The 12408-nt window shown below is 46.6% G+C and overlaps 1 protein-coding gene across 1 annotated transcript; it reads right to left on the bottom strand.

The window, feature by feature from the left end:
* Positions 1-8751: 8751 nt before the first annotated feature.
* On the bottom strand, positions 8752-9851 carry LOC119352104. Its single transcript, XM_037618836.1, has one exon. It carries the CDS (start codon positions 9797-9799, stop codon positions 8882-8884), a length of 918 nt encoding a protein of 305 aa, XP_037474733.1. The 5' UTR covers positions 9800-9851; the 3' UTR covers positions 8752-8881.
* Between the last annotated feature and the right edge of the window lie 2557 nt (positions 9852-12408).

Genomic DNA, 12408 nt, shown 5'->3' with positions numbered 1-12408 from the left:
GGAGCATGTTAACTAAAATCTGAGAAAGCAGCTTGAAGCAGAGGAAATATCATGAGAGCTTGATTAACATTGTTCTCCACAAGTCGACTACTTCTTTTCTTCAGTGTTGAGCTCCTATATGAAATATCTTATAAAGCATTGCAAGCTAGAAAATATGTAATACACACTGGAAGAATAAAAAGAATGTACCTTGAGGCTCTTCTCATCCTTTTCTGGAATAGCTCTTCTCATCTTTTTCTGGAATAGCTCTTCTCATCCTTTTCTGGAATAGCTCTTCTCATCTTTTTCTGGAATAGCTCTTCTCATCCTTTTCTCGAATAGCTTTCTTTTTAGCATAGTGCTTACCCAATGTTCTAGAAAATTCACTGATAACAGGAACAATAAAGATTACATTGCATCAAAGAAACAAAAAAAATGCAGCCAAGTAATTCTAGCATTGTACTACTTGACTATTCAACATGCCTTTATATCAACCTACACTTGTGCCCCACTAAAAATCCTTTGTAAACCACCATTTCAATCTAGTGTTGGGATAAAATAAAAGATCGAATATAATCGCTCAACAGCAACATACACATGCAAAGTTGAGTTGATGTAATCGGATTTTTGGATGAGTCAACCTGAAGACTAACTATATTTATCAGTCAAATCAAGCTCTAATCCTTAATCAGAACGAAGATGAAGCGACCGGCCGCGTGAAGTCGGGTGAGACGATTGAGCGAGGAGAGGAAACTTACTGGCTTCTCTGCTATCAGATCAGGTCGTCGACGTTCGTTGCACAACAGAGGAGGAGATAATGAATCTAACCTAGGAATGTATAATATAATATAACAAATATCCTATATGCTTTTGTTTCTTTTATTTTGTTTACACATTTTCTCATTTCCTACGTTGCACCGATACGGCGACACCGATACGGCGATACGAGTACGGCGATACGGGATACGGCAATTTCTAGAAACAGCAATATGCGATACGGCAAGTACATATAAATAATTAATAAAATTACATGTAATAAAAACAAAAATAATAAAATGTGTGAGATGAGATCAAAATACCCCCCCATTGGTTGCCTGACTGCCTCTTTTCTTTTCTAGTCTTGAATGATCATCCAGGTCCTCAACTCCTCATGGTGTATGCAAAATAGAAAATACATCACATGATATTAGACTTGACAATAAATCATGACAAGTGGAAAGCAGTAAACAGGTTGGCTTGTAGCATACCAGATGAATATATTTCCAAACTTCCAAGTTCCAACAAGTTTCAATTCTGAATTCTCAATGGCCATAGAGAAACAATGCAAAAGTTCACGAAGATAACATGATAAATAGGAAGATCCATATTCAAACAATCCATAATTGTGCATTACAACATAAAAATAGGAAGATACAAGGCTCAGGTGGCCATAGATCCAAGTTCAAGCAGTGCATAATTGTGCATTACAACATAACAACAACATAAACTAAACGAGACAGCTCAAGTGAGAGCATCCATAATCTCAGCCTCCCGTTCGGGTTCATCAAGTGTAAGGTCAGCACCTTCAAGCATGCCAACACCAGTGAAACTCTCAACCCCATCTCCACCCACATCCCACATCCGGCTTGGCCCAGCACGATAAGCATCAGATTGTCTTGAAAACAGACGCAAATTGTTATGTGAGAACACTAAATCCTCAGCACGTACAGGAGTGAGCCTGTTTCTGCCGGAGCTATGGATGAAGGAATATGTGCTCCAATTCCTTTCACAGCAAGATGATGATGAGGGCTGCCCAAGTAACTTTAGTGCTAAACTTTTCAAGAACTTTGTGCTTCCTCCATGAGTGCCCCACCATTGCTTTGGTTCAAAATCATCTCTATCTTCAATTCAATCTACATCCTGAAAGGCATTCATCATTAGAGCAAAATCTACAAATTCTTTCTTGACGGTCTTGTAGTCATTTGGGTCCGGAAAAAACTTCAGCAAACACTTGTTTCTAATGATGAATGCCTACAAGACCGTCAAGAAAGAATTTGTAGATTTTGCTCTAATGATGAATGCCTTTCAGGATGCATATTCAATTGAAGATAGAGATGATTTTGAACCAAAGCAATGGTGGGGCACTCATGGAGGAAGCACAAAGTTCTTGAAAAGTTTAGCACTAAAGTTACTTGGGCAGCCCTCATCATCATCTTGCTGTGAAAGAATTGGAGCACATATTCCTTCATCCATAGCTCCGGCAGAAACAGGCTCACTCCTGTACGTGTTGAGGATTTAGTGTTCTCACATAACAATTTGCGTCTGCTTTCAAGACAATCTGATGCTTATCGTGCTGGGCCAAGCCGGATGTGGGATGTGGGTGGAGATGGGGTTGAGAGTTTCACTGGTGTTGGCATGCTTGAAGGTGCTGACCTTACACTTGATGAACCCGAACGGGAGGCTAAGATTATGGATGCTCTCACTTGAGCTGTCCCGTTTAGTTTATGTTGTTGTTATGTTGTAATGCACAATTATGCACTGCTTGAACTTGGATCTATGGCCACCTGAGCCTTGTATCTTCCTATTGTTATGTTGTAATGCACAATTATGGATTGTTTAAATATGGATCTTCCTATTTATCATGTTATCTTCGTGAACTTTTGCATTGTTTCTCTATGGCCATTGAGAATTCAGAATTGAAACTTGTTGGAACTTGGAAGTTTGGAAATATATTCATCTGGTATGCTGCAAGCCAACCTGTTTACTGCTTTCCACTTGTCATGATTTATTGTCAAGTCTAATATCATGTGATGTATTTTCTATTTTGCATACACCATGAGAAGTTGAGGACCTGGATGATCATTCAAGACTAGAAAAGAAAAGAGGCAGTCAGGCAACCAATGGGGTGGTATTTTGATCTCATCTCACACATTTTATTATTTTTGTTTTTATTACATGTAATTTTATTAATTATTTATATGTACTTGCCGTATCACATATTGCTGTTTCTAGAAATTGCCGTATCCCGTATCGCCGTACTCGTATCGCCGTATCGGTGCAACGTAGTGCAAAAATGGGAACCATAATCTCAAAAATCTTTTACCACCCTCGTCCATCTCGATGAAAGATTAAAATAACAGTAGAAAATATAGATGGTACAAAATCTCGTACCATGACATCACAAGCTCAATGATGGCACAAACGAACGACTAAACTGATGATAACTGTATTCCATGCAGATTGTAGACTTTCAGAATTAACTCCACCAGCTGGTAACAAAACATAACATGTGTGTCCTAATTCCCAAATGGGCGTTGAAGGCCTACAATGATCAGAGGACCAGTCCTCTTCTTATGGTTTTATCTACAGGGATCTTATGGTTTTATCTACAGGGATCCCAGTGTGTTGACAGAATCAACATGCATCTGGCCTCAAAACAGAAAGAATCATTGATTTGATAGGTAATACTTCAGCTCTAGCCAACTGCAGGATAAATCATGCCAATATTTTGTATGGACAGGTTTGATAGCGATCAAAACATACCCAATATGCATAGCCTTTGGCATGTGATCCAAACGCATCCAAACGCCCGAGCTCCCGCAGCTCCAAGCCGCCGCCGTCCCATAGGCTCGCATCGGCGCCGTGCGCCGCCTCTCGCTGGAGACCATCGCAACCGGAGGTTCACCGTCAAGGCTGCCACACCCCTGCCCTTCCTCCTCTCCCTTCTGTTCTATATCTCCTCCTCACCTTCGAAGCTCTCTCTCCCTGGAACTGCAGCAGGCCATAGAGAAGCTCAGCCACCGCCGCCGCCCATCCGACTCGCCGGAGCCGCCTGTCGTGCATACATCATTTAATGGCAACCGAGTCTGCATATAACTCTGCTCTCTTCTCATCAGACAATCGTGCATACCAATTTGTACCAGTCTTTGGTTTTTCACCCGTTTGATTTGCAGTGACATGAGTAGGCGTATTCGTGAGATCTTTAAATGAGGAACGCTCGGCTGATCCTAATGCAGACAGGCGATGATTCCTCATCTGTGACATGTATTGGGGAACATCCTACATCAGTAGAATGACAAAACAATGCTACATAGGGATCCTAAATATCGAGAAGCTGAATTCATTAAGGTTTGAGTAAATGAAACTGTCAAGTGTTTTAGTAAATATGAAACTGTGATAAAAAGGACCTTAGATGCAGGGAATGGTGATGAGTGAGAATGGTCTGAACCTGTAGAAATTAAGCAGGTGTTGTTAGGGAGGAGGCAAAAAAACAAGTTATAAAATATTGTGAGTGGGATTGCCTAAATATATCAGATCTGTGGATCATTGAAAACACTGATCAGAAACCTGAGGAATGTGCAGAATTGTGAGTGCATTGAAAAGGTAATTGGAGTGAGAGCAAACAATTTGTGAACCATATGAAGAGCTTAAGTACTCATAAACCAGACTGTAACCATTTTAGTGCTGAGTGTGGCATTGGCGTTGGATCATGATAATTCACATACGGCAATTGTCCCGGAATAATTGTTCCTGCTGGTTGGAAGGATCATCTATGTATGCACTAAAATAATCATAACCAGAAGGATCATGTATGTATCAGATTATCTTGTGTGGAAACTGGAAAGAACAGAACGGCAAGCATGATGTTCAAATAATGCACACTTGAATGTAAAGAAAACTTACTGGCTCAGATGAGATCGTCGGCGGCAGAGGAGGAGCAGAGGAAGGCGGGCGGCGGAGAAGAGGACCGGCTGGCGGCGGCCACGGCAGAGGACCGGCGGACGGAGGGCGAGGATGAGCGGGAGGCGGGAGAGGATGGGCGGGGTGGCAGCTCACGCCCGCGGCGGCTGACGCTAGCGGCGGCTCCGGCTGTCCCACGGCGGCTCCCGCAGCGACCCGCGGCCCGCAGCGAAGGAGCGACGGGCGGCGGCTCCGGCTACTGGAGGAAGAGCGGGCGGCGAACGGCGCGGAGGAGGAGGAGGGGGCGAGAGGTCGCGCGGACGGGGAGAGAGATCGTGCGTACTATTTTTTTTAGGGTGTGGCTGGTTAGCGATTGAGTAAGGGCGGGTTGGCGATTGATTAAGGGCGTGGTTTGCAGCGTTAAACACAGAATGATTAAGAGCCATTAGATTTTATTAATGGATGGGTCTGATTATTTGGATCTGCTCCTCTCTTTCTTTTATAGTGGTAGTAGATGCTAAAATGAAATTCCTTCCGGCAGGGGAAGAAAATGCACGACTGTCATTCCGTTTACTCCTAGCGCTAGAGAAATGGGGTTAATTTCTCGTGTGATAATGAAATGCGTGGGATTATATTTCAGTTTGTTAAATCCCACATAAATTCTTTTAGTATGTTTATAAGGCATCTTCAACCTTGACTCTCAAACCACCCGCATACGACCGGACGTGTGTTGTCATTCAACGCGATACCCCATCCATCTGCAGGCAGGTCTGTATACTCATGCAAACGGACCAGAGATTGGGTGTGCGTGTGTTCGTGTGTGGGAGGGGAGGGGGCATCCAGATTGCTGCCACGACAACGTCCGACACCCCGCACCCACCCAAAACCTTCTCCCTCTCCTCACGTTCTTTATCGCCCGAAGTAGTTGCTACAGATTCATGCCGCTCGAGAGCGCGAGCGCCGCATTCATGTCGGCTCAGAGCAGACACGACCTCTCATGTACATGAGAGAACGGGGCAGGTCAGATATCTACCGCATTCAAACGGGCAGCTCGTTTGTCTGCCTGCTGGCATTGAACAAGCCCGGCATTGAAACAAGCCCGCCGACGGAGAAACCACTCCGGCGTTTCCATTGACACACCACGTCGCTTGGCCTCACTAGTATATGCTATTTAAACGAAGCAACTCACGGCACCAACCGCACCACAACACGTCCGCTCCACATCCTTATCTCGTGCACCACATGCGCCATGACCGCTAGGGGTAATGCGTTGTAGGAGAGCCTCTCGACGGAGCAGAAGCACAAGGTGGCCGCCCTTGCGGCCGGTTGGCAGCGCCGCCATGCGATTGCGCTAAATCAGGAACAAATGGGGCCACGGCGAGAAGCAATTCGTTTGTCTCACTATGCAAATATCTGCGTGCGCACGAAAATGGGAACAGAAGCGTTTTCTACTACAGACTTGTTTCATAGTTTCCAACTAAGCGGCAGACCCGACATGACTGACGGAAAGTCAACGTTAATAGTTGGTCTAATTGCACGATAAAAGAGTTCTGTTTCCAAACAGATTTGCCCATCTATAATAGAGGACGGCATGCGGACCAGCTCCCCGGAAGTCTTCAATGACGACCCGACAAGGGAGACGGGCTCCGACGATGACTCGACATTGAAGCCCCCACCGGTTCATGTCGGCTTGACCATGGAGCAGGTGCATGCACACTTCAACGACACCATGGCGGAGGAGCAGCCGACGCGCCGTCATTGTTGGCGTTATGGCAGGCACATGAGGATCAGTGATACAACCTCTCCCTCCTCAAGCAGCACCGGCTGATGGAGGGCCAAATATACAGTGAGCACAAGTAAGAAGGCAGTGGCGGCAAAGAACCATAACTTCGTAGCCAAGCAGCGGGCGCTCTAGGAGGCTTGGCGCGCTCATGGCTCTGGCAACGCGGCCATGGCGCAGCCGGATGCAGAGACTACGCATGCGATCGCGAACGAGTACGCCAGCAGCCGCACGTTCCTGAAGCTATGGCTCTTCCAGCGGTGTCTGCGTTTTTAGCTGGACCATAGTCTTGATAACTTCTCCTCCGTAATCAATTACAAAAGGTCAGAGTCTTAGGCTGGTCACAATGGGTAAGAACATAAGCTAGTAACTTACACACTTTCCTAGACTATGTTACTACTTCCATAGTGGGTAAAAACATCTATGTAGTGTCATGCAACGATGTATTTATTAGGTTATAGACTCATTGTTTCTTGGAGTGTGTGATGTTCCGGTAACTTAGCTAGTTACCACAAGCACCTCTCTCTTCATTAAATATGTGTCACATAAGCAAAGTTGTATTGGAGTGTGTGATGTTACTCCTAAGTTCCTCCCCATTGTGACCAGCCTTAGAGTCTAGGATTTGAACCTTAGTGAGCTGATACGCATGTACTTGTAATTTTGATTTGGTTAATAGACTGTTTTCAGAAGAAGAAAAAATGTTTTTTCTTCCACTCGGAGAAAGGAAAGGCGATCTCGCCAAGCCGTCGCCATCCTCACGCGGCTCCCCTTCGTCGACGACCTCGGTCGTCAATGGTGAGGTGGGTCACCGGATTCACGCGTGTGGACCGTTTTTGGCCCTAGTAGCTTATGCTTCTAGATTGTTCATTGTTTTGGCTACGACGTCAGTGATGATGATGCTGAATAAAGAATCTTCAGATCCCTCTTCGAAGAGTTGATACACCCTATGTTTGGGGATGAATTTTGAAACCAGTCTGTTCAAACAAGGATGGCGTGGCGGCGGTGACATCCTCGTGGTGGACTTGTGTCCTTAGGCTCCAACGGTGTTTTCTCCAGCACCGGCGCAGAGCTTGGGAGGTAGTCTAGGAGTGGATATATATTGTCGTCTGCATCAAAGGCATCTGAAAGATGATGGATCATGTGTTGGGTTCTGGTCCGTGGATGACATGTAAGGTTTCCTCATCCGACGTCTTAGTCGTGTGGGGGTGGTAGACCTGAAGTTATGGTGTGTCCAGGGTGTTGCTCCGGTTTGATTCGATGAATGGTAGTGGCTTCATCTTTGGTAAGCCACCTTGAAGATCCGCAAAGCAGCATATCAACGATGGAGCCGTGTCGAGCTCGAGTGAGAAGCCGATTCATCAAAAAAAAATTCCTTCGGTCGCTGTTGTGATAGTGCGAGAGACGGGCGTTGATGTCAGACTCAGATGATTGTTTGGTATTGATTGTAGTTTCCCTCCTTGATTGGTGTTACTTTGTGCAAAGACTAGCGTTTGCTCTTTTTTGTTAGTTTTGATAGCTTGGTAGTTACGTGGCTTGTACCATGATCTTTAGGATCTAAATGAGACATATATTATCATAAAAACAAATTGTTGAGAAAATGCAAAAATTTTGGGCGAGGCATCGCCCCACCCCCCGGGAGTTCTGTGTTCTTCTACACATGATTAAATGTTGTGTGAGATTGCTATAACCCCACTAGGGTTTCTTTGCACCCCGTTGGTGCTGCCGGTCCGCCTTGTCTTCGTTGGCCTTAGGGCCATGGCAGCGCAGTGGATCCCAGCCCTTATCGGTGAGAGGGCTTCGTTTTTAGATGTACCTTCAAGTTTTGTTAGGATTTATGTCATGGTCAGGAAGATAAGATGGTGGCGGCTCCTCGAAAATAAAATAAGGTTCTCCTTGTCTAGCCCCCATCTTGGTGGTGCATCTAGCATCGTCGATGAGCGTGTGGAGATATATCTCCGGCGGATCTGTTTTTGGTGGATTTGCTCGGATTTGGTCGTAGTTCGTCTATGTTCATGTGTTTTCATTTTGAATTCTTTTGATCTATACTACTCTTCAACGGCGGTGGTTGCTGTTATGATGCGTTAGTCCTATTGGGTCTTAGCACCACGACTTCCTGACTGTCTACTACAACAAGTTTTGCCGGCTCTGACGGAGGAGGGGCGATGACGTCGGCGTGCCTTCGGCTCACTTCAGTGCTTGTAGTCGTCGCTAGGTGGTTTACAAAGCTAGATGTAATTTTTATTATTTCTGGTGTTCGTTATGCTGTCCTGATTGAAGATGAATAGATCAGATGTTTTCCCAAAAGAATATTGACGTGCAAATCACGTACAACTGACTTGTGTACAATTTTTTAACAACGACTTGTATACATTGTCGCACGAAGAAATCAAAGCATCCCTCTATGGCATTATAATCACTTTTGGATGAAGGAGACATTTCCTTCCCCGAAAGGAATGTGTGCTCTTAGCATAACCGCAAGGCATCGATCACCTCCTTGCTCTGCATGGCTTGGTAGTAGTAAACCGTTGCTGCCATCAGAGAGAGGAGCTGCAGCGCACATGACAGAAAAGCATGCACAGCCAGCAAGCACAAGGACACCGCCATGCTCCTCTTCGCATACACAAGAGCAACCCGGTACAGCGGAGCCACGACGGTCGGCACGAAGTGCGCCACGAGCACCAAGAGGAGACCCTCCTTTCTCCTCACCAGCGTCACGAGACGCCACGCCTGCCGGAGCGCCCCCACGCCGCGGCACCTCCTGTCGACCACCGACGCGGCGACGCCCACCAACGCCACGGCGGTGAAGTAGAGGGAGGTGAGGAGCGCGATGAGGTAGACGAGGCCCTGGACGGAGAGCACCCCTGAGAGCCCGCCCATCAGGTCGGGAGCGGGAATCAGCGCGGCCAGGACCGCCGACGCGAAGTCAAGCGCGTCGACGACGGCGATGGTGATGGAAGCGCCCTTCAGGCTGATCCTCCCCTTGACGAGCTCGCGCAGGAGCTCGGCTAGCGAGTAGCGGTCGCCGGAGTAGGTCGTGGAGGCCGCGAAGAGGAAGAGGGTCCTCTTGACGAAGCCGACGGCCAGGGCGACGATCACCTCGGAGACGCCGATGAGTATGAGCCTCATACCGTCTTGCTTTGGCCCCTCCATCTCCATGAGCTTGGCGTATTTGGCGCTCGAGAAGTCGGTGTTGTTGAGCTCGGTGGCATGGCTGGCCACGACGTCGGCGAGAGGCTGGACGAACAGGAAATTGACTATGTGGTCAAGGAAGGCGGCGGCGGCAAAGAGGAGGAGCAAGGGCGTGAAGAGCTTGGGGTTTAACGTGGGGAGGATCAGCGCTTCCTTTAGGAAAGTAAGGCATGATGTGGTTTTGGCAGCCATGGTTCCTTTTTGGTAAGGTGCTTTGAAGAACTGAAGATTGAGGATGAACTGCCTGACGCTGCCGAGGAGATTTGTACGTTGGGGGAGAGGATGGGATGGCTGATGCTCACCGGTCAACCGAGGAAGAGTTGAAAAAGGAACGGCACGTCGTTGTCGCCAAGGGACGACTTGGAAAAACCAAAAGAATCAAAGTACGACCCGCCCGCCGGTGGAGGAAATTGCAGAAACCACTTGTACAGCTTACCAATTATTGGTGTTTGCTATACAGAACACAACTGTTAGTCTAACTAGTTGCAACCAGGTCCAGTGAAAATAGTAATACTACTCTGCACACGGACAATGAGCTCTGGCGGCCGCGACGAGTGGAAGCTTGGTGCGGCGACGGCTAGGGTTTCCCCCCGTCGCTCGTGGGAGCCACGCAGGTGGGAATCAGGCCTTCGTCATCGCCACAATTCGCGTCAAAGTAGACCAACCACTCTTGTGGCGGCTAGGGTTACAACCCGATTACTGCTCTCAGGCAAGAGTCACTCTCTGCTTTATATATAGCCATGGATGTCTGAAGGTGAAAGGAAAATAATAGCAAGTAGAATAAAAAGTGAAAAAGGGGCGCCAGCCTAGTGGTTGAATGACGGCCGTCGGATGAAGATCGTGTGGCGGCTGCTTTCTCTCTTCAACGTCGGAAGTACCGGTTCGCAAGCTTCATCTAGGGCGTCAATACTTGATCTAGCGGCTACGATGTCTGTAGAATGATGAATAGCTAACTGAAGAAGAATTGGGCCTAACATAAGGCGCACTAAGCTCGTGGAACAACATCAACGCCAACTACTACCTCTTTACCTTGACATTTACCTCTTCTTTACCTTTCATCAAAGAGATAAGTTCTTCTAGCTTGGTTGTCAACTCCGGGCTATTTTCTTCTATAGCATTCACCTTCTTGGTGGTGGTCCTTTCAACATGCCATTGGGCATGGTTCTCTTGCGTATAATCTAATATCTTCTTGACATCTTCTATGGTTTTTCCATGATTGTTCCTCCTGCAGCTGTATTAGGCATAGATTTTGACATATGATTCAAGCCATTATAAAACATACGAAGGATTAACCATTCTTCCATTCCATAACAGGGGCAATTTCTCATAGCTTATTTCATTCTATCACACGCAAGCGCTAGTGGCTCACGTTCCTCTTGCTTGAAACATGTAATCTGAGAATGTAATTGCATGATTTTTGCAGGTGGGAAAAACTTGGATAAAAATTTGTTGCAACAATCATCCCAAGAAGTAATACTGGCTTTAGGCAAAGCTAAAAGCTAGTCTTTAGCTTTTCCTCTCAAAGAGGAAGGAAATAAGGGAAGTTTCAGAGCATCTAAGTCATAATCCTTTATGCGTGTCATGTTGCACAATTCACTAAAATTATGTAAATGCATACCTGCATCTTCAGAAGCAGAGCCTCCAAAGTATTCCTGTTGAACCATGGAAACTAAGTTTCGTTTGATCTCATATTCTGCAGCTGCAACATCAGGTTGTGCTATAGGTTCATGCATGAAATTGTTGCTAGGAGTAGCAAAGCTCCCAAGATTACAAGCCATAGTAACTTTTTGGATTTTTCTACTGACGAGACTTGCAACAAAATAAAACTAAAACTAAAACTAAAACTGAAAAAGTAAAGACAAAAACTGAAAATTAAATTTAACACAAACTCTAAACACAAAGACTTGGAATACTAAACTCCTCCCCGACGACAACGGCGCCAGAAAAGGGGCTTGATATCTCCTTTTTGTTGACCCGGTATAGGAACTAAAAAGAGTATCCCACACCTATTTCCCCAGAGGTGACCCTGGGTTATCGAACCCACGAGAGAAAGATTTCCTTAAGCGATGGTCTCTAGCAAGTTGTTTCTAAAGTGTCAAATCCAATTTTTGACCGGATCAGCAAGCAAATATTGATTCAAACACTTATAATAAAATGATGGTATGGGGATGAGGTATAAATGCTTACAACCATGTATTGGTGTTGGGATAAAAAATGATATTAGTGTTGGGGAACGTTGCAGAAAACAAAAAAAATTCCTACGTTTCACCAAGATCAATCTATGGAGTCAACTAGCAACGAGAGGAGAGTGCATCTACATACCCTTGTAGATCGCGAGCGGAAGCATTCAAGAGAACGGGGATGATGGAGTCGTACTCGCCGTGATCCAAATCACCGATGACCAAGTGCCGAACGGACGGCACCTCCGCGTTCAACACACGTATGGAGCGAATGACGTCTCCTCCTTCTTGATCCAGCAAGGGGGAATGAGAGGTTGATGAAGATCCAGCAGCACGACGACGTGGTGGTGGATGCAGCAGTGATCGCAGCGGGGCTTCGCCGAGCTTCTGCGAGAGGGAGAGGTGTAGCAGGGGAGAGGGAGGCGCCAAGACTTGAGATGTGGCTGCCCTCCCTCCCCCCTTTATATAGGCCCCCTAGGGGGGTGCGCCGGCCCTAGGAGATGGGATCTCCTAGGGGGGCGGCGGCCAAGGGGTGGAGTACCCCCCAAGGCAAGTGGAGGCGCCCCCTCCCCTAGGGTTCCCAACCCTAGGCGCATGGGGGGCCCAAGGGGGGGCGCACCA

This window comes from Triticum dicoccoides, chromosome 2A (genome assembly GCF_002162155.2).
Source record: "Triticum dicoccoides isolate Atlit2015 ecotype Zavitan chromosome 2A, WEW_v2.0, whole genome shotgun sequence".
In the NCBI taxonomy this organism is placed as follows: domain Eukaryota; kingdom Viridiplantae; phylum Streptophyta; class Magnoliopsida; order Poales; family Poaceae; genus Triticum; species Triticum dicoccoides.
This window is presented reverse-complemented; position numbering and strand designations above follow the sequence as displayed.

What these genes read in the sequence shown, in the direction of transcription:
- LOC119352104 (XM_037618836.1), bottom strand. Translation starts at nt 9,799, where the DNA reads ATGGCTGCCAAAACCACATCATGCCTTACTTTCCTAAAGGAAGCGCTG.